This window comes from Monodelphis domestica, chromosome 3 (assembly GCF_027887165.1).
Source record: "Monodelphis domestica isolate mMonDom1 chromosome 3, mMonDom1.pri, whole genome shotgun sequence".
NCBI lineage: Eukaryota > Metazoa > Chordata > Mammalia > Didelphimorphia > Didelphidae > Monodelphis > Monodelphis domestica.
In genome coordinates, this window is record NC_077229.1 from 213,034,516 (window position 1) to 213,062,072 (window position 27,557).

The following is a 27,557-nucleotide window of genomic DNA, read 5'->3' on the forward strand; positions in this document are numbered from 1 at the left end:
CAGAAAACAATATAATATTAAGGAAGAGGTGCTTCCATCTGCTTTATGTCTATATTCTAAGGCCTATGGGACCTTTCTACCTGACTTACAGCTGAAACATGCCATGGATATTGTCTCTCCATTAGAATATAAGCTCTTTGAGAGCAGGGCTGGTCTTACTTGTCTTTTTGTATCTCTAGTGGTTAGCAGAGTACTTTGTCCATAGCTAAGTATTTAATAAGTGTTTCCCCTGCCATTTATCTAATTTAGCCTTTACCGTAAAAAAAAAAAAAGAAAAGAAAACTTTAGTTTTACTGCCTTATGCTGTAAGGGTAAGAGTAATTATCGACATCATCCCCCACTGGCAACTGAGGAAAGAGAGACGGAGGAAGTGCCCAAGATCATATGGTGATATCCCCAGACCCTGAAGCCAGGGAACTGGCTCAGAAACTGTTGTGCTTCCAGCTCAGTGTCCTCAGCTATAGTCCTGGAAAACAACCCCTAGAGGCCAGACTTAATGCCCCAACTCCTCATATAATACTGTATCTACCCCAGGTCTCTAGGTGCAAAGGCTGGAGTTCTTTTCCAAGCTTCATGCTGCCTTTATCTCATTTGTAAGTGAAGTAGATATTATCAGATCTCAGCTGGGATCATAGAAATGGGACTTTTAGACAATGAGTGCCCCCAACATTCTTCAGGGAAGGCTCTAGATTTCTGTACAAGTCATATTCAGATTCTCCACCCCATGTCCCAGGCCACTCTGTGAAGTCAATAAATGACAAGGACGACACTTATTCTTTCTGTATTTCAATTAAGGAAAATGCAGTTCAGGGAAGATAAATTCTTCACCCAGGATCCCACAGGAAATCACTAGTGAACCTCAGGAGGGTAAACTGGGATTTCAGATTCCCAGGCAATCTCTTTTCACCACAACATATTATTGCCTTTGATCGGGTGATGACCTTGGACTTGTCCCTAGCCCCATTTTTCAAGTAGGTGAGGGGTGATGGGTAAGGAGAGAGTTACAAGGAGGTTGGGAGGATGCCAAATGGGAAGGGTTGGAAGAGAATGGAAGCTAAGTGGATTGGTGGTAGGGCAGCTTTGCCTGACTCCTAGGGGGTAAAAAACAAAGAACTGTGCCACAGTAGGGCATTGAGCTGGAGATAAAATACCTTCCCATAAGCTGGCAGGCTAGGGACGCCCCAAAGCCCTTGGAACAACTCTGCTATTCATATGACTTCATCTATGTCTCTGCTTGTCTGTCTATGAAATTTCACAGAGGTGATATTCAAAAGCACTTTGAGATTCTGAAATAAAAAGGTACTACATAAAGGCAAAGTATTATTATTATAAGGAACCTGTCATAGGCAGAAACAGACACTACAATGCATAATTTAAAAAAATAATAAATACCATGCTGTCAAATTGGACAGGGACTGGTTGTTAGATAATTTGGCAACGGTAGCAGAGCAAATGTTCAGGAGAGGTGAGTATTTTTCCACTATTCCAGAAGGCTTGAAGCATAAACAGCAACAATTTGCACATCAATCTTTTGGACTTGTCCATCAAATGTGACTTTCCAGCTTTTTGTGGAATAAAGTACCCCAAACACAGCAGAGAGCAGACCCAAATTGAGCATCTTGAAAGTGGCAAGCTTACAGGAAGAGCATGTACATTCCACGTGTATTTTTCAGGAATGTCGGAATATGTAGCACATTAAAAACCAATCTGTGAATTTCTTTAGTGCCTTCCTTCCCTCTTCACAATCCAAAGGGAATTCGTTGCTGTGAATGTAGGATGTACTGTGACAAGGCATAGTTGATGCTATTACAAAAAGGGGGAGAGACACAGTCACTTGGACACACTGTACCGAGAAGTAAACTGGGACACTCTCAAGTACAAAGACTAACTCAAACAATAGGTGTGTCCCCATTACCCGGACGGGTCCTGACGGAAACCATCTGTGCAAAGTAGAATGGGGAACAGCTGCAATATCTGACTTTGCTGGAGTGAGCCCTGTGATGCACTAGCAAATGGAGCCATGGAAGCCCTCATAAGCAAAGGTGCTTGGGTAATAATAGCTGTGTTTATGCCTCAGAGGATTAAGGCAATGCCAGGAGGGGAAGCTAAAGACATTAAATGTCAGGAGGGCTAATTTTGGAAGAATGGGGAAGGTGCTGGGGGAAATTAAACAGGATAAAGCCGTGAAAAGAGAAAGCCACGGGAGGAAATAGAAAGTGTTCAGAGGTAAGTTAATGCGTGACCAAAATTACTACTTGCTATCCAGTCATAAATATTCTCTGGGTAAAAAAGGCCAAGGTGGATTAGCAAGACAGCGAAAATGTAATCACTGGCCAGAAAGATGTGAGAAGGCACAGAAAGCTTTTACAGAAAACTGTTAAAGGAAATGGAGAGCAGCCATGCCTTTATTTTTAAGTGGGATGGACATTTCTGCTACTCCTCTGAACATAATCCTCTTCCCCTCTTCCCAATCCCTTCTTCACTGCTTATGATACTTTTCTCATCACACTCTTCTCACTTTAATAATTCTCCCTAGCTCCAACCACATTCCATGCCCACCCTTCCATATCATACACAAGGACTCATCACCTTCACCTGTTAGATTGTTAAAAAGGCATAGGGAAAATGGCCCTAGAGACAGGTGATTCTACCTGTCTATTATGTGAAAGTGTCCCAGAAAGCCCAAAGCAAAACTGATGTAAATCCATATACTTATTTGGTAGACAAAGACCAAAGCACTGAAGCAGATAACAGGCATTTAAAGTCTCAGTAGGACACAGGAACTCTGGCAGAGAAAAACAACCAGCTTTGCCTCATTGCTTACCAAAGGTGCAATTCTTGGGTGTGTCCATAGCATAAACCCAAGGAAAATACTACAAGAAGGCCCTTTAAGTGGCAGGGAGAACTGTGACTGCATTAGTAACAGTGCAAAGAGGCATTTAGAAACTACAAAGGAAAATTAGGAACACATCAGAGCAGTTAAAAAAAAAAGAAAAATATTATGAATGCATTTGTGTCAAAGAGATTCAATCAAGCATTAAACAGGGGAGGGGAGGAGGGAGGGAATGAAAACAATCTACTAATTTATGAAAATCAAATATTTTTTAAAAGTAATTTGAAAATGTTTTGCTATACTAGATAGTACTCTCACTCTATTTTTCTGCCTTTCTTTTCTTTTCTTACCCTCTACTTCTCTCCCCTTTATGGTACGGGGTGGAGAAACATCTTTTTTGTTGTTGTTGTTTGTTTTGTTTTGATGGGTGGCCTGTGTGTGTATGTGTGTGTGTGAGAGAGACAGACAGACAGACAGACAGAAACAGACAGAGACAGACAGAGAGAGAGAGAGAGATGGCTAACAAAGAATTTAGTAGAAGTATTCTAGAAAATAGATCCAGAGTACACTAACAGCTAATATTTATATGGTACTTTAAGGACTTAAAAGGCCTTTACACATATTATGTTAGTTGATTTTCAAAATAATTCTGCCAGGTAGGTGCTATTTTTATCCCCTTTTTACAGATTAGTATAGTGAGGCTCAAAAAGGTGATTTTCCCCCAAAAGGTGATTTATTATCATAAAGGTGCCTTCTAATTACTCCCAAATTACCTTATATATTTTTTGTCTATATGTACATATATAAAGCAGCTAGGGACATGATGGACAGAGGATTAGCCCTGGAGGAAAGAAGACCTGAGTTTAAATGTGGCTTAAGACATTTATTACTTGTGTGACCTTGGGCTGATAGAGATAATAATAATAATACCTAACTCTCAGTATTGTGACAATCAAATGAATTATTTGTACAGCACTTAACATAATGTCTGGCACTTGGCAGGCACTATGTAAATGTTGACTGCAGAACAACCACCACCAACAATAACAATATATATTAATTACAATGATTATTGTTGTTGTTATTGTTACTATTATAAAGTATATGGGGTGTATGGGGTGCTCAGGGAGGGGTAGTATCTCTGGTATGGAGGGCTTGTCGTGCCCTCCTAGGGCAGCTCTCCAGCCTCTGCCCCCACCTGACACCCAGCTCTCACTTGTGGCTCCCAGTAGCTGCTAGCATGAAGCAGTGGCCACACCCCGGGCAACGGCTTTGACAGGCCGTCTAAACCTTGTGAGGGTAGCCATCGGGTCATCCTCGACCCCTGGTGAACCAGGGCTTTGCTCACCTAACATGTGAAGACTCCTTCGGCGGAACAGGCGGAAGAAACCAACAAGAAGGTTCAACGGCTGAGATGGCGACGCAGCAAAGCACTGTGGAGTGCTTAGGGCGTGTTGGAGCACAAAAGACAACACGGCCATCCAATGCAGCTGAGGAAGTCTCCAGGTGTAACAACTCTTCGTACCACTGGACCCAGACTTCCAATGCCGAGGGAGTGGGACTGTCTCTGTGCATCGACTTTTCCACTTAAATCTCCTTCATGCACAAGTGTCTTTGTGCACACTCATCTACATCACAGATGAAAACCCACAAAGACAATCGTGCCAGTGAAATCACACATTTGAACAGAAATAGTTAAGACTCAAATCATCAAGAAAGAGACAGATAATATAAAAAAATGCTTCATTTGGAATCAGAAGACCTGGGTTCAAATTCAGTTCTAAAACGTCTAATACTACTTGGCAATTTGACCGACTGATTCTTTCTTCAGTTTCTTCTATAAAATGAGGAGGTTGGACCAGATTGCCTAAAAGATCCATTCTAGATCTAAATCTCTGGACCCATAATTTAATATTCAATATCCTGTATTTAAGAAAGCAGTAAATTGTGTATTATATTTTAGAAATATTTTCACCAAAAAATGTGGTGTTTTTTTTTTCCAATCCAGTGCTTAAAGGGTGTGTAAGGCTTACAAATATCCTTCCTTAAACAAATCTATACAGATCTTCATTTTGTAGATAAGGAAACAGCCTTAAGGAAGTAAAAGGACTTGTCCAGGGTCACCCAGTCAGTAAGTGATAAGACCAGTTTTCAAAGGTATCCTCCTGGCTCCTAAACCAACACCAAGTTCACTCCCTCTCTAATGGCTGACCTCAGTGGAAAACCTTACTCCTTACATGACAAATAACATATAAAAATCTAGAGCAGCACCTTTGAGAGAATAATGCGAGATGACACACCTGTGCTAGGCTAATCCACACTGCTGAGCCCCAGAGGTAAAATGGAAAAGAATAAGGAATAAGATCTCCATCTACACAATATTCTGTAAGGAAAAAAAAAGAATTAGGGGATGAGTGGGAGGTGGAAGGGGAACTAAGATAACTGTGCAGAAGGAATTTTAAAAATCACATTTGACATGTGTGTCTCTCTTCATTCTCCAGCACTTTTATGAATATTAACGAATCAGTGAACTTACTGTCGTGGCATTCTTGTTAAGCCAATATCTCTGGCTCCAAAGTACAGATCACAAAACAGAAGCAAACACTGAATTTGGAACAATTGTTAAATCTAAAGACTGGGAAGGAATGAGGTCAGAGGTAGGGGAAGCATTTTAGTTATTTCAAACTAACATTGGCCTGGTCTTGGGAAAATACGTCACTCTTTAGGGGTAGCTAGTGGAGGAGGAGATAGAGTGCTGGACCCAGATTCAGGAAGATCTGAGTTCAAATCTAGCCTCAGACATACTAGCTTTGGGGGCATCTAGATGGTACAGTGGATAAAGCACAGACTTTATCCTAGAGTCAAGAAGAGCTGAGTTCATATCTAAGGCAACTTACAGACATACTAGCTGAGTGACCCTGGACAAACCACTTAACCTCCAGTTTGCTTTAATTTCCTCAACTGTAAAATTGGGATAATGAGAGCATTTACCTCCCAAGGTTCTTGAAAGCATAAAATAAGATGTATGTAAAGCAATTAGCACAGTGCCTGGAAAATAGTAGAAGCTTAATAGATACTTTGGGGGGGCAGTTAGATGACATAGTGGATAAAGCAATGGACCTAGAGTAAGAAAGTTCTGAGTTCCAATCTGGTCTCAGATACTTACTGTGTGACCCTGGGCAAGTTACTTCATCTCTATTTGCTTTAATTCTTCATCTGTAAAATGGGGACACACTGGAGTAGGAAGTGGCAAACTAGTATGTTTGCTAAGAAAACCCTAAGGACAAAAGTCCATTATGTCAAACAGATACAACTGAAAGACTGAACAACAGCAATAACAAATAATTCCCTTTATTCATTCATTTGACAAACGTTCATTACATGACATTTGACAATGGCATTATTATATGATATTACATTTATTACATGACAAAAAACCTACTCTGTTCAGAGACTATGACAGCCACTGGGGTTCCAAAGGCAAAAAATAATAGAGTTTCCCCTCAAGAGGAGGGGTGTTAAAACAGCAGGTACATAGAAAAGCAAATACAAAATATATACCAAGCCAATGGCAAGAGAGCACTGAAACGTGATGTGCAATTGGAGCAAGAAAGAGTACTTGCAGGAAGTGGTTCTTGAGCTGAAACTTAAGCTAGGGACTCTAAAGGGAAGCTGGATAATACAGTGGAATATTAAGCCTGGAGTCAGAAAGATTCATCTTTCTGAGTTCAAATTTTGCTTCAGACACTTATTAGCTATATGACCCTGGGGAAGTCACTTCACCCCATTTGCCTCAGCTTCCTTTTCTGTAAAATTAGCTGGAGAAGGAAATGGCAAACCACTCCATTATCATTGCCAAATTGACCACAAATGGGGTCATGAAGAGTTGGACATCATTGAAAATGACTGATCCAAAGCAGATTCTGAGAGGTAAAGGAGGCATTCCAGATACACAGTACAACCTGGTCTGAAGCACAACAAGGGGTAAAGGAAAATCACTCCCAAATAAATGCTTGTTGCCTTGAAGAACAAGGAATTGCTCAGATGGATGGAATATAGAAAGATGGAACACAGAATATGAGAATCAGCAAAATAGGGAGCCAGTGAAACTTCTTCAATTGGAAATGATGGAGTTGGACCCAAACTTTAGAATTGTCAATTTGGTAGCTCTGTGGAGGATGAAATGAAGCGAGGATAGTTTGGAGGCAGGAAGACTCTTGTGGGGACCAGGGAAGAGGTGTGAGAGAATGAAAGAAGATGGTGGCTATTCGACTAGAGAAAATGGGCTAGATGTGAGAGTGTAGACACTGAATCAGTTAGAGTTGATCTCTGATTGGAAAAGGGGAGTCAGTTTGGGGATGGAGTTAAAGCTGAGGTTTTAAAGCAATAGCAATATTGATACTCTTAAGAGAAGTTGAGAAGTTAGGAAGAGGGGTAAGCTTGGAGGAAAAGATCTCAAGTTCCATTTTAGATATATGGAATTTGAGATACTGTGGGACTTTCAGTGCAATATGTCCCACGGGCAATTTCTTCAGTCATTTTTCAATCTTGTCCAACTCTTCATGATCTTATCTTGGGTTTTCTTGGCAAAGATCCTGGAAAGATTACAGATTAGGAAACTGAGGAAAACAGGGTTAAGTGACTTGCACAGGTCACAAAGCTAGTGTCTAAGACCAAAATTTGAACTCAAGAAAATGAGTCTTCCTGACTCCAGGCCCAGTGCTCTATCCACTGTGCCACCTAGGTGCCCAGAGCTCAGGAGGGGTTAGAGTTGGCTATGTAGACCTGAGAGTCACAATATAGAGATAATAATGGAATATGCTGTTTCTAATGATATTACAAGAGAGGATATAGAAAGAGAAGAGAAGTGTGCCTTGGAAATTAATTTAAGGAATTCCATTATGGGACCAAACACAGATGATAATCTAGTAAAGGAGATGGAAAGACAATGGTAAAAACTGAAGTTGGAGAAAATGTTTGGAAAGCGGGCATTGTCAATAGGGTCAGATGTTGCACTCCATTGTTTTCAAGTGAATAGCTAGTTCAGCCTTCCCTGCTCCCAAAAGACAAGCACACCAAATAACCAAACCTATAATTCATGATCTTCTCCTTATTCTTGAATAGCACATAAAGAAGGAAGACATGAGGGAGGTGATGTGCGAAATAAAAATGAATAATTCTGGGTAGCTCTAAACTTGACTGCCAATATGTTTTTTTTTAAATGGAATCAAGCCTTGTGAATGTGGTCTACAGAATGGTCTGAATTGAGATGTGACTTTAATTTAGAATTTGGCTCCCTCAAATGGCCTCAGGAGACAGGCATCTCATTTTCTATGGGGCCCAAAAGAAATAGCAGTCACCCAGCATTTTTCTTGCCAACTTCATTTCACACAAATGGCATACAGCAAGCACATTCACCTAACAACAGACAACACCAGTCCCTCAAATTTTCGTTCTTTTAGCAGTGACAAGTCTCCTCAAAGTGTTGACAAAAGTGGGTTTCTAGCTTCTTTTTCTCATTTTTTCTCAAGGGTTCAAGGGCCTGTCACTGCCTAAAATTCTGCAGGCGTAACCAAAGGGCAGCAGGCAGCTAGGTGGCACAGTGGATAGGACATTGGACCCAGAATAAGGAAGATCTGGATTCAAATTTTGTCTGGGACACTAGCTGTGTAACCCTGGACAAGTCATTAGACTCTGTTTGCTTCAGTTTCTTTATTCACTAACTTGTGACCCTGGGCAAGTCACTTAACTATGCCTGCTTCAGTTTCCTCATCTGTAAACTGAGCTGGAGAAGGAAATGGAAAACCATTCCAGTATCTTTGCTAAGAAAATCCCAAGTGGGGCCACAAAGAGTGGGGCATGACTGAAATGACTAAACAACAGCCAACAAAAGGCAAATATACACAAACAGAAGTAAAACATTTACATTTTGTTTTTGATGTCTACACTACTTTTACCCTTAAATGTATTTTATTTGAAGGCTACCAGCTATTGAATTTAATAAATTTATTTACTTGATTATTGCCATTAATGCAAAAAAAGAAGTAAAACATTTATGAGGCCCAATGGACAGGCTGACATCATTGAGATGAGAACCAGTGATGTGGTTGCTAGGGTAAGGCACAAGAGAAACCAACCTTCAGAGCTCTGAGATATTTTTTGTAGTAACATTTGGAAGAACATAGGCCATCATTCTTTGCCTAGAAATGGTGGTTTGGGGCACTCTTAAAAATGACAAGAAATATCCCCTGAAATGGGCCAACAGAAATAATACAGCTGTACAGTTGTTTTCAATTGTGTCCGACTGTGACCTCATTTGAGGTTTGCTTAGCAAAGATATTGGAGTCATTTGCCATTTCCTTTTCCAGCTCATTTGACAGATGAGAAAACTGAGGCAAGCAGAAGTAAACAACTTATCCAGGGTCTCACAGCTATTAAGTGTCTGAAGCTAAATTTGAACTCAGGAAGATGAGTCTTCCTGACTACAGGTCCAGCACTCTATCTACTGGACCACCTAGTTGCCCTAATAATAACAATAGCTGCATGTATATAACACTTTAAGGTCTGAAACATATTTTTCATGTGTATGGGGGCTCAGAGATTGGAAACCAAGTGGCTGAACATTTATATTTGAAAGATGTAAAAATATGGAATAGAGGATTTGAAGCAAAGGCTTCCGCCTAGCTATTTTGAGCCCTGTTTTCCCATATCCATCACTTTCATGGGAGAACCAAAGGATCATGGAATATGACTGAAAAACTTGATACTTCATGTTCTCATAGCCCACTGAGGTTGTGGATACCTCCCTGATCTAGATAATTTTTGCCATCGTGGTTTTGGAGGAGGAAGAGAATAGTGTTATATTTTGACTTAATGCCCTTCTAAATTATTTTTTTTTATTTTCAAAGTTAGTTTTCACTGTATTTTATGACCCATAGATACCTTACAGAATTTTAACTCAAGCTTGAATTACTGGACTAGCTTAGCTTATATCTGGCCTCTAATACCAGTCATGGGTGACTCTTTTGCTAGAGGGTTAGGAAATTTTTTGATTCAATGCATCTAATTACTAATCTGTGCCATCACCACCCTACTGCTATTCATAAGGCTTGAGAAACAAAGCCTCTACCCTCTGAAAAAAGATCTTTCTGTAAGCTAGATAAGCTCCTAGGAAATTATTTCTAAGATAATTTACTACATTTTCTTAGGAGATTTTCTAGAAAATGGTAAGGAAGAAGAAAGGAGTAAGAGATTTGGTTATTAAGGGTATTTATAATTAAAATGGAATCCATTAGTGCTAGAAGGCAGATAGATGGCTCAGTGGATAGAGCACCAAACCTTGTGTTAGAAAGACCTGAGATCAAATCTGGCCTCAGAAACTTACTAGTTGAGTGATCCTGGGAAAGTCCTCTGTTTACCTTAATCCACTGAAGAAGGAAATCTTTACCAAGAAAACCCAATGGGGTGTATAGACCAAGGGGTCAAGAAGTGTAGGACATGACTGAAGAGAACAAAATTGAAGAAGATATCAATCTTTGGGGCACCCTAAAGCCAAAGGGAAGATTCTTAATTGGCAATATCTTTACTTAGATATTTATACTTCAACATACAATTATCCTCACTGAAATATTTTCACTGAGCTTTCCCATATGGGATGCTGATGTCTTATTAAACTCAGAGCTTTAAAACATTCCAGTGACAGGGAGAAGATCATTTAATTCTAGGATACCTTCTCTTTTACCTCCCCAACAGAACTACCAGAGGTTCTGGGTACTCTTATTTGTTTAACAAGGGAATAAGCCTCACTCCATGTGGAGGAAAGTAGGAAGGCATCGGCAGTGAAATTCTGAGAGTATCATTGAACCAAAGCATACTCCTTGGGTCTGTTCCAGTCCAGGAAGCAAAAGGAGACATTTGTAACTAACAATTTGAACGCTTAGGGCAAGCAGCAAGTAATACAAATGGAGCTTGTCATGTATGATGGGAAAAATACAGGAAATAATTGATGAAATTGGTTGAGTGTAAAGAATTAGCTACCCTACTGGATTCTGTACTTATAAAAGAGTACAGGGGCAGTTGGGTAGCTCAGTGGCCTAGACATGGGAGGTCCTAGGTTCAAATCTGACCTCAGACACTTAGCTGTGTGATCCTGGGCAAGTCACTTGATCCCCATTGTCTAGCCTTTACCACTCTTCTGCCTTGGAGCCAATAGACAATATTGACTCCAAGACGGAAGGTAACGGTTTTAAAAAAAAAGAATGCGCATGTTAAATCTTTATCCTCTCCAAATTTTAGTACCAGATTGTCCTACCTTAGTTACAACTCAAAGAAGAGGACTCACTCCTAGTATAACCATTAATGTATTAAAGTGTGGCATATCAACTCCTCCATGGTAGAGATCATGTCATCTATATATTTTGTTTCTCCCCTAGGATGGCTGAATACACAATAGGTGTATGCATTTGGCAAATATTAGGTGATTGATGAATATTTATTGATTGTTATCCTTTGTTTTCAGAAGACCCATGACATCACAGGATACTCTTGACTTGCCCCTGAATTGGATTTAAGTGAGACAGAGGTGCACAAAGTCATCAGTCCTGATCTCTCTTCCAGAGTCATCAAAGTCTAGTGGCAAGACAAAAATCAGGGCAACTGGCAAATGGCCTAGGGTGCAAGGGATGACCTTCGCATCTTGCATGTCTGTCCAAGCTCTAAGCTCTCCACAGTACCTTCTTCAACCACCTTCATGGTCATGGAACAAATGTTCTCATCTGCTCATTCCATGAAGGAAATCTTCACATGCCCCACAATGAGTTTGAGGCCTGTTGGCACCCCTCTACTTGGTTTAGCCCATCTGCTGAGATGGTTTTGTGGGGTGTGGCTGATGCACATGCTACAGCTTCTTGGAGCCACAGGTGAGTGTTGGATGAAAAGTAGACACCAAAGATGGATTAATTGCCATGAAAAGGGTTTGGCAAGCCTCATACCAGAGATTCTAGTCTTCTTTGAACAAGAATAAGCCAATAATAAAATGAGTACTCCTTGAACAAACTTCCATATTGTCTTTTTTTGTCTGTGTACCAATAAGCCTCCAAAACACTCAATCCCTACACTTCCCATTCAGTTCCAGCCCATGGTTCCATGTTGACACAGCCTCAGTCATACAGAGCTTCAGCTGATGGGTGGAGGTGCTAAGGGGGAGCTGCTACCTTGGCACAGTGAGTGCTTCAGAAGTCTAACTGAGCTTGGGCCAGAAGATTTCATTTTTCAAGTGATTTTGCCAAAACATTCAGAAACGAAGCAAGCAAAAACTGCTCCAAACATGGTTTACTTCCTCTCTTGCTCAGGGAGTAACTCTGGCCCACTTTGAAACTGGTAAAAGATCTCCAGGGGGAAAAACAGTGATCATTCTTCTCCTTTTTAACTACAGGTAGAACCGTCAGTTAAAACTCCTAGAGGATTAAACAACTTGTCCCAGAACTTTTATTTGGGTTCATCTGAAACAGTGCTCTATTAATTGATAAAAGGGGGGCAAAAACAGTATTAATTTTTTTTATGTTGGATAAGTGATAGATACAAGATCAGAAATGTGCTGCCTGTGATACAACCCTTATGACCCTGGGCAAGTCATTTAACAGTCCTGTACAAGAAGTGGGATGAACTAGGTGGCTTCCGAGGTCATTCCAGTTTTAAATCTGTAATCCTATGATGGAAGAAACCATCTTCAGTCTTCCCTCCTCAGTAAGCATTCACTGTTGCTATTATCAGCTCTGTGGTATGATGCCCCTGCCCCTGAGTATAATGTTTCCCTTGTCACTATTCTGGTTCCTGCTGAGAGCCGGGACTAAACATTGCAGCCAGGAAGTCCCCAAATAGCTGGGAGTAAAAATCACAGCTCTAAGAAGCCCAGGTCAAGAATGGAATAGAGAGCTATGGAGCTGCGAGGGTCACAAGTGGGAGGCAGAGTCTGAAGGTGGAAGCAGGGTTAAAAGCAGAAGAGTCACAACAAGGTGGGGGGGAGGGGGTCAGTTTATTGCCTCTAGTGGCTCTGGGGGTGGATGCTGGCTTCTATGCCTGACAGGGTGGGGCTGGCCGGAGCTTCCAGTTTCTTCTCAAATCCCTCCAGCTAGACAGTTCCTAATGCCACCCTCATGATTCTCCATGGCAACAGCAAAGTCCATACAGCAGATTGGACAGAACTCCTGGTGGTCCTTGTACTTGCTTATTATATATATGTATATATATAAAATATAATTATATATTATATATAATATATATTAAATATATATATTTTCTTATATATATATATATATATATATATATATATATATGGCATTCCTCCCCATCCTCTTCCCCACTGTCAACCAGAATTGAAAGGAGAATTTGAGTAAATCACTCTAGTAGAGAGGAGATAGAAGCTATGACTCATCAGCCTAAGGCCAGGGAGATGTGGCAATCATTCATTCATTGGCTCTGAGGACATTAGTTCTGCTTGGCTAAAGAAAATAAAACAATGAGGGAAGGAAATAACATGTAGAAGACCTTGAATGTCATGCTAAGGAGCATACATTTTATTCAAGAGCCCCAGAGAGCCACTGATGGGCTTTGAGATGAAGCTGACATAACTACCACCATGCAAGATGAAAATTAGTCTAATGGTGATGTACAGGAATAGAGAAAAGGCAGCAAGGTGGTTCCGTGTATTGAGAGCCAGGTCTGAAGTCAGGAGGACCTGGGTTCAAAAGTGACCTTAGCAGTGTGACCCTGGTAAGTCACTTAACCCCAATTGCCAAATCCTTACCACTCTTCTTCTTTAGAACCAATATATACAGTGTGGATTCCAAGACAGAAGGTAAGGATTTTAAAGAAAAATAGAAATGTTGTGGACCCTGAGAGATCTGGTAGGAGGCTTTTGCATCAGACAGGAAGGATGTAATGAGGGCCAGAGATGTACTTAGGTTTGAAAGAGGTCTTTGTAGCAGCCCAGCCCTAGACGTTGTGGGGAAGCAAGGAATGTGAGTGAGCACATGGCCATTATGTGCATGGCAATGAACTTTATTGCCAGCATGGCTGAAGTTTAGGCGCGAAACCTTGCTTTCCTGTGTCCCACTCACCTGAGGAGTAAAACCCCACCTTCACCTTGTCATAGGTTGTATTATCCAATAGGGGTACCCCAGATAACTCATCCATATGTATTGAGGTATCATATAACTGTTCAATATGTATTGAGCTGGCATGACTATAAATAAACCAGCTCCTCTAAGCTCCGCCCACTGGTTCAGGATTCCCGGGTCTGGCAAGTAGCAACTTCTCCCCTGTCCCTCTTCTCTATCTTTCTTACTAAGGCCTGGTCCTTAGACCAGGCCTGCCTTACTAAGGCCTGGTCATTAGTCCAGGCCTGCCTTACTTCCTCTCTTTCTCCTAATGCTATCTAGCATTATCTACCTCTTGTAGTTCCTAGTCTCCTTTCCATCTGCACTAGCTTTATCCTCTGACCGGTACGGTGTTAAAAGAGGATCATTGGGTGGTTTCAGCCTGAATATTCACACCCAGTGGTCGGAGCTTAGCTGTGGCTCATACAAATAATATCCGTCTACTGACTCGGTTACTCACATCTCTAAAGTCGGCCCGTTCACGCCCTTCGCGGGTAAAAATCTCTTCTCTATCTCTATCCTCTCAAATTCTTCCCCCCTTTGCAGCCTCTTGCAGGCCGGGAGGTTGCATTCTGGCGCCCAGACGTGCTTAAGGCCCACTCCTAGCACTCTCGTGGCATTCTACCTTCATTTCTCACAGCGGTTTGGGAGGGCGCGCCCCAACACGTGAAGGAATTCTTCAGGCTCGCGTGAACGAAGCCAAAAGACGATTCCCTTCAGGTCTGGAAAAAGGAAGGTGAGTTGGTCTCAGAGATGGGTTTGACTATCTCCTCCCACGCGGGCTATATACGACTCCTCATGTCGTTAGTGGAACAGGGAGGTAGGAAGGTCTCCAAAGCGCAGATCAAAGCCTTGCTACAGGTGATTCAAAAGGCTTTCCCAGCCTTCCCAGCCAAGGGGACGCTAGAAGTTGCGCAATGGGACCTAATCGGACAGTCTTTAAAGGACTATCAAAAGGAAGGTAACAGAGTCAGGAAGACGGTATTTAACACCTGGTCAATTATCAGAACCATTCTAGAGGATTTAGCTACTAGTACCTATACTGCAGGGGAGAAGGAATTTCCACAGACTCAGGAATTAAAAAAGCAGGATTTCAAAGGCACTGCTCCTGAGGAGACTGATGGGGGAAGGGAAGGAGAGTGTTCAGAGTGGTCTAGGGATCCGCCAGAGGCCCCAGGCTATAGCTGGAAGAGGAGTAAAACAAAAGAGTCATTTGCAACTCCAAAGCTGTATCCTTCCTTAGACACTCTGACCCCTCCCCCTCCCACTCCTCCACCAGACTACGGGTTGGCTTCACGAGTCTCCCTCGTGGCCTCCCCACCCCCACCTTGCTCACCTGAAGTTTCTAAGCCTTATTCACCCAGGAATGAGCCGATCTCGCCTGCTCAAAAAGGCAAGGAGGGCATTTCTGCTTTCCCAGTCAGGTATATAGAGGACCCTGAGGATGCCAACAGACGCATTGCCCAGCATAAGCCCATAGACTGTAAGGTCTTGAAAATGCTCAGAAGCAGCGTAGTGAAAAACGGGGCAATCGCGCCATTCACATTAGCGCTCCTCAGTAATCTGGCTCAACAGACACTCACACCGGCTGACTGGTACCTGGCAGCCGAGTCCGCCCTCAGCGGAGGTGACTATTTGACCTGGAAACTGAAATTCCATGATCTATGTTCCCTGCAGGCCTCCGAGAACAGGCAGGCAGGAATCAACGTGCCCTTTGAACAATTGGTAGGGCAAGGAGAATTTGAACCTGTTGCTAGGCAAATTACAGCGACAGAGCAGATTTTTAACCAGATAGCCAGCGCGGCCACTAGGGCATGGAGAGCCCTACCCGGGAAGGATTCAGAGCGCTTGTATACAGAGATTATCCAAAAGCAGAACGAATCTTTTGCTGACTTTGTGGATAGGCTCAGTACAGAAGTCCGCAGACATATCCCTCACGAAGATGCAGCCAAGGTTCTCATTCGGGACCTTGCTTTTTTAAATGCTAATGAACAGGCCAGGACAGCTTTAGCTCCCATTAAAGCTACAGGGACCCTGACAGATTTTTTAAGAGCCTGCCAAGACATAGGCATGGGTGAGACACGAACTGTTTTAACAGTGGGTGAGCAGCAGGGAATGCTCACAGGGCATTGCCATGCATGCGGCAGGAAAGGTCACTATCGTAGAGCATGTCCAAATAGAAGACCAGGAAAGACTCCAGGTATCTGCCCCAAATGCAGAAAGGGCAGGCACTGGGCTTCCACGTGCAGAGCTAGCAATAAGCGAAGTCTTCCCAACACAGGATCTAACACCCAGTTAAACTAGACTTCGGGCCAGCCTTGAGCCCAGGAGCAAATCAGGGCAGGACCATGAGGTATTCTTTTCGTTTCCCTATTATAGCAACCGAAAGCATAGTATTGAAAGAGAACTCAGAACCTACTTGGATTCCAGCTAGCTTTCGTTTCCCAGTACCTCAAGGTGCTAAAGGGTTAATACTAGGCAACCCTGACCTCATTGCAAAGGGTTTAGAAATCTTTCCTACATTGTTTCAGGATAAGGAGACCAATGGGCTCCACATCCTGGCTGCTGCAAAGCCAGCATTTTGCATTTCAAAGGACACGAATCTAGCCTATCTGACCATATTCCCTGAGGCTGATTTCTCTCTAAAGAGCAAGCTTCAAAAAAGCAGCCTTGACTCCACAGCCCATGGATTGTTTTGGTCTCAAAAAGTGACTCAGGATAGGATGGTAATGTCTTTGTTTGTAGAAGACAGGGTTATCTCAGGCATCCTGGACTCTGGAGCAGACATCTCGGTGATCTCTGCTACGGATTGGCCAGAGTCATGGGAAGTCATTGAACCTCACCAAAAGTTAGTAGGCATAGGCACTCCTGAGCACATTCTCCAATCAGCGAATTCTTTATCGTGGTCTGATAGTGAAGGACATAGAGGTACATTTAAACCTTATGTACTAGATATTGCCCAATCTCTGTGGGGCAGAGAGGTGATGTCCGCAATGAACATAACATTGACCACATCGGACAAACTGCACACGGAATTTGTGGGTGCGGCTAGCGTCGCCCCACTATTTGCTGACCCTATCACATGGTTAAGTTCCAAACCCATTTGGATTAACCAATGGCCTATATCTAAGGAGAAATTAGTACATTTAGAGGCCATAATACAGGAACAATTGAGATTAGGTCACATACGAGAATCGAACAGTCCCTGGAACACCCCGATTTTTCTGGTGCCAAAGAAGGCAGGGAAGTGGAGGCTAGTCCATGATCTTAGGAAGATCAATGAACAGCTAATGGACATGGGGACAAGGCAACCGGGATTACCTTCCCCGGGTCCGATTCCTATAAACTGGAAGCTGATAGTTATAGATTTGAAGGATTGTTTTTTCAATATCCGCCTGTCCCCACAAGATTGTCACAGATTTGCATTTTCTGTACCCCCAATAAATTATGGTACTCCTTTCAAAAGATTCGAATGGCTGTGCCTTCCACAAGGCATGCGTGTAAGCAGCTGTTTATGTCAGAAATATGTAGCTAATGCACTGGAACAGGTTAGACAGAAACACGGGAAATGTCACATAATTCAATATGTAGATGATATTCTGTTAGCAGCGCCATCTAGTGGCGAAGTGGAGATATTGCTTGCAGACGCCACCAAAGCTTTAACGGCGGCGAATCTGGTGATCTCTAAGGAAAAGATTCAAACCACGCCCCCTTACAAGTACCTAGGAACACTAGTGTATGATCAAGAGATCCGTCCACAGAAAATTGAGATTCGTAGAGATTCCCTGAATACGTTGAATGATTTCCAGAAGTTATTAGGTGATATTAATTGGCTCAGACCTTTTCTAAAAATCTCTACAGGACAGTTAGAACACCTGTATGCCACCTTAAAGGGAGATGCTGCTTTAACATCCCCTAGAACACTGTCTCCCAAAGCGGAGGAGGAGTTAAAGGTAGTGGAAGAAGCGGTATCAAAAGCCAGAGTGTATAGAATTGATCCATCATTACCTTTAATAGCGTCTGTTCTACAGACCAGGTATACTCCCACAGGTGCTTTACATCAGGATCAACACATCATAGAATGGATTCACTTAGCCAATCAACAAACTAAATCCCTCACTAGCTATCTAGAACTTATCATTTTGCTGATAACTCAGATCAGAAAAAGGGCAAGACAGTTAACTGGCATAGATCCTAGTACAATTCATGTGCCTATAACAAGAGAGCAAGTTCAGAATTTATTTGCACAGTCTTTGCCATGGCAAATTGCTTTTGCAGATTATACAGGACAGATAGATAATCACATTCCTGCTAATAAGATACTGCAGTTTGTGAAATTGACTCCTATTATTTTTCCAAGAATGACATCCATGCATCCCCTTGTAGATGCTGTGAACGTTTTTACGGACGCATCAAAACATGGGAGAGCAGGAGCTGTAGTCCAGGATAGTACAATGTTATTAGACACTACTTATGGCTCTCCACAAAAAGCTGAACTAGCTGCAGTTCGCAGTGTGCTAAGGGATGTAGTACAAGCTTGTAATATAATCTGTGATTCATTATATGTGGTTAATTTGGTTAATTCGCTGGAAACAGCAAAGATTAAACCTGTACCTGATGAGGAGTTATATCTCTTGTTCCGTACCACCCAGATGGTGATATGGCAGAGGCAGAACAAATTTTTTATAACACATATTCGTTCACATACTAACCTCCCTGGTCCTCTCTCGGAGGGAAACGCTAAGGTGGATACCTTAGTGGCATCTGCTTTTCAAGATGCAGTTAGATCACATTCTTTATTGCACCAAAATGCAAAATCTCTCAAATGCCAATTTGACATTACTAAAAGACAGGCACAGGAGATAATCCAGCAATGCAGCTCGTGTGCCCAGTTCTCCTCTACACCTCTTCCCCCAGGAGCTAATCCACGAGGACTCAAAGCTAACCAGCTTTGGCAGATGGACGTGACTCAATATGCTCCTTTTGGAAGGTGGAAGTATGTGCATGTGATAATTGACACATACTCAAGGGTCATATGGGCCACGGCACAAACGGGAGAAAAAGTTTCTCATGTCATTGCACACTTGCTGGAAGCATTTGCGCATTTGGGCATTCCAAGTCAGATAAAAACTGACAATGGTACTGCATACACCAGCAAAAGGTTTGCAGAATTTTGCAAACTGTGGAATATAAACCACAAAACTGGAATTCCAGGTAACTCCACTGGTCAAGCAATAGTGGAGAGAGCTAACAGGACTCTCAAGAACCAGATACAAAAACAAAAAGGAGAGTACCTGACAATTTATGAAGGTGATATCTCTAAACCCAAACCTATTATCCCTAACAAACTGTTAAGGATAGTACTTTTAACTCTCAATCATTTCTCCATCCCAGAAGGGCTGAATGCTACACCTATGCAGACGCATTTTGAGTGTCATGATACAATGGACACGGTGCAGCAGCCCTGGGTTTTTTGGAGATTGCCAGGAGACAAAGATTACAGAGGTCCGAACAGGCTAATAACGATGGGTCGAGGATATGCTTGTGTTTCCACAGATAATGGAGAGATCTGGACTCCCAGTAAGCATCTCAAACCGTGGAAGGGACCGCTTCCAGATGCAAGGGGAGCAGAGGAACAGGCTCACCAGTCTAGCACCGCACCGGCTGCCCGAGACCAGGACGAGAAGCAGACGAGCATCGCTGCTGTCTCCAGTCAGCTACCTGATGGTCAAGCGCAGGGCACCGGGATCGAAGGCAACACTGGTGAATGCACGCACTCTGAACACTGACATTACATTTACTCTGATGGCATTCACTATTTTGACTTTGCTGAACATCTGTCATGCTGAAGTCTACTGGTCCATCGTGCCCAAACCTCCTATTTTGAGAATGTTAACTTGGATGGACAAGCCCCCTCTGGTATATGTTAACAACACGGACTGGCTACCACACCCTATTCTAGCCAAACGTGTTCCTCTAGAGTCTGAAGGGGCTCTGTACAATTATTCAGGATCTACTGTGTATCCTCCATTTTGTATGTCTTTTAGAAATTCGTTTATTGGTAATTCTTTCTGTGTACCACGCAGACATCAAGCGTGGATTGTCAAAAATGCCACTGACAACAGTTATGTAGGGGTTGGCATGGGTGTGATAGGAATGGGAGATGAGTTAGCACGTAAGACGTTCCAACCTAAACACCCGGCTAACAAGTACCTATGTCCAAATCAGATAGGTACGGTACAAAAGGAGTTGCCATGGACAGATTGCTCTGTCCGAGTTCCCAGAAAGGTTAAGATGCCGGCAACCACAGACTTTAACATTTACAATTGGGCACCCAGGTTACGTTGTGGTCGCTCTGAACAACTGACACGGTTAGACAAATACACTGACTATGAGAAATGGCACATGCCATGTCAGAATTTTCAGAAAATTGAGGACTTACTAGAAGTAGACATGGCTGGTTCTAGACTTGCTATTGAGGCAGGTCCTATACAGAACACGCAGTGGAAGATAGTGGCTGCCACGCAGCCGATATACAAGTTTAAGGTCAAGGTGAAGAACTCAGGACTTGATCTTGAGTATGACAGTCACATCAATGTCACAGCATGTGTTTTTGCTCCTTATGTAATGCTAGTAGGTAACAACCTTCGAATTTTTAAAAATGACCAAGGTCTATATGAGATCAACTGCACAAAATGCCGACTACATCAATGCCTTAGTCCTAAACACCAAGATTCATATGTTGCTATCATGTATCATCCACCTTTAATGTGGGTACCTGTCAACTTGACAGAGACGTGGGCATCTACGCCTACTGTGCACATTGTTCAAAAGGCATTTAACATGGTTATACATAGGTCCAAGAGAATGGTCTTTGCAGTTGTAGGAGCCGTAGTCTCAGTAATTGCCATGATCACATCACTAACCACGGCAACATTGGCATTAACTTCCTCTATCCAGAACCATGAGTTCATACAGGAAGTGGTGTCTAACTCTTCCAAATTATGGCACACTCAGCAGAGTATTGACTTAGCTTACAGAGATGAGCTGGACAGTTTAAAAGATGCTGTGTTTTGGTTAGGTAAAGAGGTTGAAGCTTTACACACAAGGATTACTTATCCCTGTCATTACAATCAAACGGGTTATTGTATTACTCCGTTGCCATATGATAATGTGTCATATGAATGGCAACTGGTCGTTCAGCACATCAAGGGTGCTTGGGGAAGTCATAACAGCACCTTGGACATTATTAAGTTGCAACAGCAGATCAACAAATTAGACCAAATTGTATATGAGAATGAAGCTGCAAATATAGCTGCAAATTGGGAAGCAACTTTATCTTCCCTAGATCCCCAAAATTGGTTTGGTAGAGCTAATTTAACCAGCATTGGTACTATCATTTTATTCATATTATTGGCTATTGGTTTGATTATACTTTGCAGCAGAAGCTGTAAAAACAGAGCCTACATTCGAGGCATACTGCCAGAATTGGCACGGTCTTATCACACTAGGCAATTGGTGCCTGAAAATGTTGAATTGAACACAACCGTTTTATGAAAGACCAGAGTATCATGATACTTTACATTCCAATCTTTGATATATACTGAGAAGGTGAAGGCATGTTTGCTATGTCACACGTCTGTCCCTCCTGAATTGTTCAGAGAGGATGTTTTTTCTTTAAAGGAATCTCTCCCACCACACAATCAAAAAGAAAAGGGAGAGGAAGCTTATAGAGATCAGTATTTCTAAGAAATCTTACAGAGATCAGTATTTTGCTCTAAGATCAGTATTTATATTTTAGAGGACACTTTTTAAAGTCACTCTTGATTGATCAACCTTGATTTTTTCTTTTGCACTATTAAGGCCAGAACTTTGAGTATAAAGAAGGTACTGTTAATGCTCTGATCCAGAATTATGAAGGTGCCAAGATTTCTAGAATTACAGTCACCTTACGGTCAGTAAGCATGAGAACATGACAGAAATTGTTAATTTTCAGTTGACCATTCTGGAGAGTGATGTCTGATTGCATGCAACGGGAATCATGATGAATACCAGACAGCCTAAGCCACGGTGATGCATTTTCCATGTGAAATGGATGCTTGAGGTTGGGGAATGCAGAGACATAGTGCACTGACGCCCTCAGTCACTGGAGGTCCTGGCATCGTCCTTCCAACCAGTTTCTTAGGTGGCAGGCATCTGGCAGTGAGAGCGAATAGATCCCAAAGATGCAGAATCAGTTCAAGAGAAGGAAAGCATTTATCCTTCGGGTCCAGAGGAGGTCAGTTTTGCTAATCATGATGAGATCTGACAACTTCTCATGGTTCTGACTGGTGAAGAGTGACGTAGTTAACTGAAGCACCTATCTTGTCAGACGGAAAACTTCTACCTCATGAAACCAGGATCAGTGTTATGGAAATTATTTTTCTCTTTGACATTTTATATTTTATATAATTATTTTGTTAAGCACATAGATAGAAAAAAGGTTCACACTTGATTTTTATATTTGAGTTTTGTAATCGGGTTTGATTTTCTCACTGTGAATTGTTATGATTGTGCACCAGTGTGTTTATATTTAGCGTGTGTTGAGTTACATTTTGATATTACTCTATTCATTTGTGTGTCAAACAAAAAGGGGGAGATGTAGCAGCCCAGCCCTAGACGTTGTGGGGAAGCAAGGAATGTGAGTGAGCACATGGCCATTATGTGCATGGCAATGAACTTTATTGCCAGCATGGCTGAAGTTTAGGCGCGAAACCTTGCTTTCCTGTGTCCCACTCACCTGAGGAGTAAAACCCCACCTTCACCTTGTCATAGGTTGTATTATCCAATAGGGGTACCCCAGATAACTCATCCATATGTATTGAGGTATCATATAACTGTTCAATATGTATTGAGCTGGCATGACTATAAATAAACCAGCTCCTCTAAGCTCCGCCCACTGGTTCAGGATTCCCGGGTCTGGCAAGTAGCAACTTCTCCCCTGTCCCTCTTCTCTATCTTTCTTACTAAGGCCTGGTCCTTAGACCAGGCCTGCCTTACTAAGGCCTGGTCATTAGTCCAGGCCTGCCTTACTTCCTCTCTTTCTCCTAATGCTATCTAGCATTATCTACCTCTTGTAGTTCCTAGTCTCCTTTCCATCTGCACTAGCTTTATCCTCTGACCGGTACGGTGTTAAAAGAGGATCATTGGGTGGTTTCAGCCTGAATATTCACACCCAGTGGTCGGAGCTTAGCTGTGGCTCATACAAATAATATCCGTCTACTGACTCGGTTACTCACATCTCTAAAGTCGGCCCGTTCACGCCCTTTGCGGGTAAAAATCTCTTCTCTATCTCTATCCTCTCAAATTCTTCCCCCCTTTGCAGCCTCTTGCAGGCCGGGAGGTTGCAGTCTTAATGATCATTCAGCTTAACCCCTCCATTTTACATATGAGTAAACTGAGGACCAGAGAAGTGAAGTGATTTACCTAAGATCCCATAAGGAAAAAGAGGCAGTGTCAGAATTTCAATCCCAAGTTTAAATCTTGTGATCTTTCCATTGCATGACATTGTCTTTACCACCCTCTCTACAAAGAGTTAGGTTGTTGTCATTCAGTAATTTTCATTGGTGTCCAATTCTTTGTGATCCCATTTGGTGTTTTCTTGGCAAAAATATTGGAATTCTTCAATTTATTTTACAGAAGAGGAAACTGAGGCAAACAGGGTAAAGTGACTTGCCCATGGTGACATAGCTAGTAAATGTGTCAAGCTGGATTTGAGCTCTGGAAGATGAGTCTTCCTGACTCCATCAATATCATCCCTGAAGAGTTAGGTAGCATCACTAAAATATATATATTAAAATGAACAAAAACGAACTCTGTATTATGAATCTTGTTGTGCCCCCTTGATTAGAGACATTTGGCTTTGGAAAAACCAAAGCTGCAAATTATTTCCCTGACCTAATAACATAAGATGGGAAATCTGTGTAACACACAAAATCTAGAGAGATCATGAGGGTGGTAAAAGGGGAGGGGGAAATGAATATGACCAGAGAATAGGCAAGAATTTGCAACTGATTGGTTAGAGAAGGTGAGGCACAAAAAACCCTTTTAGAGGGGCAAAGTGGTGCCTCAGTGGAAAGAGAGCCAGACCTGGAGATAAGAGGTCCTGGGTTCAAATCGGATCTCAGATATTTCCTAGCTGTGTGGCCCTGGCCAAGTCACGTAATTCCCATTTCCAACCCTTACCACTCTGAGTACAGACAAGAGGGCCAGGAAAGAAGAGATAAAGCTCTTGTCTAGCAATCATGGTATGGTAGGGAGAGCAGTGGATTTGGAGACAGAAATAAGAGAGTTCAAATCTTGTTCCTTTTGTGACCTTGGATGAGCCAGTCATTTGACCAGCTTGGTCTCAATCTCTTCACCTTTAAAATAACAGAATTAGACTGGATAACTTCTTATAAGTCTAATCTATGATCATAGAAACCTAAGCCTCGAGTCCCCCGGGAAAGGGAAAGGTAATAACGGTGAAAATTCAGCAGTCGGCTAAGCCTAGGGTATCTTACTGAGGAAAAGTGGGGGTTATTGGATGCAGTAAGCCCATGGCACCAAAATCATTTAATAACAGCATCAGATAGCCTACAAAAATAGATACACATAGATAGCACTGAGTCCTAAAAACTCAATATATAGCCAACAGGGGAAATGAAACCACATGAGGGAAACATCAATGCATTAAGATCAAGTGAGGGAAATTAGCATGGGAAGACATGGGTAATAATGATTATTTCAATATTTCAAGACTATAATGACAATTAACAAAGCATTTAGATTGTCTAATAGTTTGATCCATCACTGGCAGGTTAATAGAAAGTTGTCTAATGGGTGTGTGTCTCTTCTGCATTATCATCTGCTAGGTAGGGTTCTCATTCTCCCAAGAAAACCTTAAATGGTCTCTACAATGCAGGCCACAAGTTCCATAATACCAGGACACCAATAGGTTTAAAAAGAGACACAAATAAATGCCATAGTGGTTGTCAAAGGAGGAAGCAATCACTGGAAGCACAAGGAGTGGAATGGGGTTAAAGTGTCAAGAAAAGATTCAGTTTATCATATTCATAAAATGCTTCATTGATGTAGAACACTCTGCTGGAGAGACTGAAATTACAGAATTTAGATAGTGCCCATTTTACCCAGCTCCTGCCTAAGGGGGTTCAAAGTCTTATAGAAGAATCTGACAAAACATAGATAAGTAGGATATAAGATACTACATGGTAAGGCTTTATAAAAGGTAGGATTTTGTAGATGGAGATGAAAAAAGTTAAAGAAGAAAGGAAAGAAGAGAAGAGACAGAATGGAAGGGAGGGAGGAAGGAAGGAAGGAAGGAAAGAAGGAAGGAAAAAAGAGAAGGAATGGAACAGAGGAAGAGAAGAAGAGATAGAGGGAGGAAAAGAAGGTATGGGAAGGGAGATAAGGAGGAGGAAAGAAGGAAGGAAAGGAAAGAAGGAAGGAAAGGAAAGGACAAAGGAAAGGAAAGGAAGAAAGAAAGGAAAGGAAAGGAAGAAGGAAAGGAAAGGAAGAAAGAAAGGAAAGGAAAGGAAAGGAAAGGAAAGGAAAGGAAAGGAAAGGAAAGGAAAGGAAAGGAAAGGAAAGGAAAGGAAAGAAAGGAAAGGAAAGGAAAGGAAAGAAAGGAAAGGAAAGGAAACGAAAGGAAAGGAAAGGAAAGGAAAGGAAAGGAAAGAAGGAAGTAAGGAAACAAGCATTTATTAATTGTCCACTAAATGTGCTAAACATTTGACAAATATTATCTCCTTGGTCCTCACAACATCTTTGGGAGATATGTGTTATTAGCTCCATTTTAGAGTTAAGAAAACTGAGTCAGACATAAGCTAAGTGATTTTGCCTTGGGTCACTTAAGTGTCTAAAGTAGAATATGAACTCGTTTCTTCTTGATTCCAGGCACCTGACTCTACCCACTGTGCCACCTACCTGCCTCATTAAGAGCATGAAAGAAAGACATAATAAGGACATGGAAGCTGAATATATCTTCAATAGGCCATTTATTCTGGAGCAAAGAGTTCTACCTTACATTATCTCCCATTAGTGATTACTATGTATTTCTGACTCATCAGGTGATCATTTTTAAATGTCACCACATACCAAGTCTCTTTTCTATTCAATGTTTTTGCTTTTATTTATTTATTTGCAGTGTTTTGTTTTTGCCTTTCCTGGAGTTTTAAATGTCTAGTGCCCTCCTCTCTGACCATTTAAACCCTACCCATCCTTCATGTTTTGCTCTAATGCTCCCTCTCAATTCAATTTATTTAGGGAAATTGTGAAATCAGAAAACTGGGTAAAACATTCCCCTATGTCTTCACTGAGAGTTGGAACCTGTAGATATAGGATGAGACACCAAATTTTAGACATGGACAATGTGTAGTTTGTTTTGCTTAATTGTACCTATTGGTTAAAATGAAGAGTTGTTGGGGATGGCCACTGGAAGTAATAGCAATATAGTAAAAAAGGATATCATTAAATAATTTAATTTGAGAGATAAAACCAAAACCAATGACCACAAATACAGAATAAAACAAAATAGCTTTAGATCTCCTGCTGATGATTTAAACTCACCATGTCCCAAACTGAACATGCTATCTTTTCTCTAAACTTCAGGCTCTTCCAAATATTCCTGTTTCTGTGTTAGGGATGTCATCATTATTTTACACTATTACATATGTTAAAATCTATATGGAGAGGGGGTGGGGGCAGCAGGTGGCTCAGAGGATTGAGAGCCAGGCATATAGACAGGAGGTCCTGGCTTCAATCTGTCCTCAGATACTTCCTACCTGTGTGACCCTGAGCAAGTCACTTAACCTTCATTGCTTAACCCTTATTATTCTTCTCCCTGGAACCAGTATATAGTATTGATTTTAAGATGGAAGATAGGGGTTTTCTTTTTTTTTTAATTTGTCAGATTGCTTGCTGTTTCAGGGATCATGAAGGGAGAATTTGGCTTAAACTTTTAAAACAATGAAAGTTAAAATTTGTTTTTTCTAGGTAATTAAAGAAAAATAAAATGTTATTTTAAAAAAAAGAGTGCCATCATTTTCCAAGTCAACCAAGATAAAAACCTGGAGCCACTTTGGTTCTTCCCTCTCCCTCAAGGACTCTCATAGGTTCATGGGATCCTCCTCATCCCCTTGACAACCAGCCTAGCTCAATGGGATCATAGATTTAGATCTGAAAGAGACCTCAGAGGTCATGTATCCATGCATTTTACAGCTGAAGAAACTCAGAAGTAAAGTGAATTGCCCAAGGACACAAAGCTAACAATGTCAGAGTTGGGATTTGAAGTTAAGCCTTTCGATTCCCACACTATATTGCTTCATCCCTTCATCGAATTTTGGTGTTGTTGCCGACCTATTTTTTTTTTAGATGTGTCTTTGTGATCCTATTTGGGGTTTTCTTGGCAGAGATAATGGAGTGGTTTGCCATTTCCTTCTCCAGCTCATTTGACAGATAAGAAAACTGAGGCAAACAGTGTTAAGTGACTTGTCCATGGTCACATAGTTAATAAGAATCTGGGGTCAGAT

The 27,557-nt window shown here is 41.7% G+C and overlaps 1 protein-coding gene across 1 annotated transcript; it reads left to right on the forward strand.

The window, feature by feature from the left end:
- Window positions 1–19,794: 19,794 nt before the first annotated feature.
- LOC107650116 (endogenous retrovirus group K member 6 Env polyprotein-like) lies at window positions 19,795–21,546 on the forward strand. The gene has a single exon (XM_056821056.1). The coding sequence runs from the start codon at window positions 19,795–19,797 to the stop codon at window positions 21,544–21,546; it is 1,752 nt and encodes a 583-aa protein (XP_056677034.1).
- Window positions 21,547–27,557: the final 6,011 nt, after the last annotated feature.

Coding starts and splice junctions, on each gene's coding strand:
- LOC107650116 (XM_056821056.1), top strand. CDS start 19,795: ATGGCATTCACTATTTTGACTTTGCTGAACATCTGTCATGCTGAAGTC.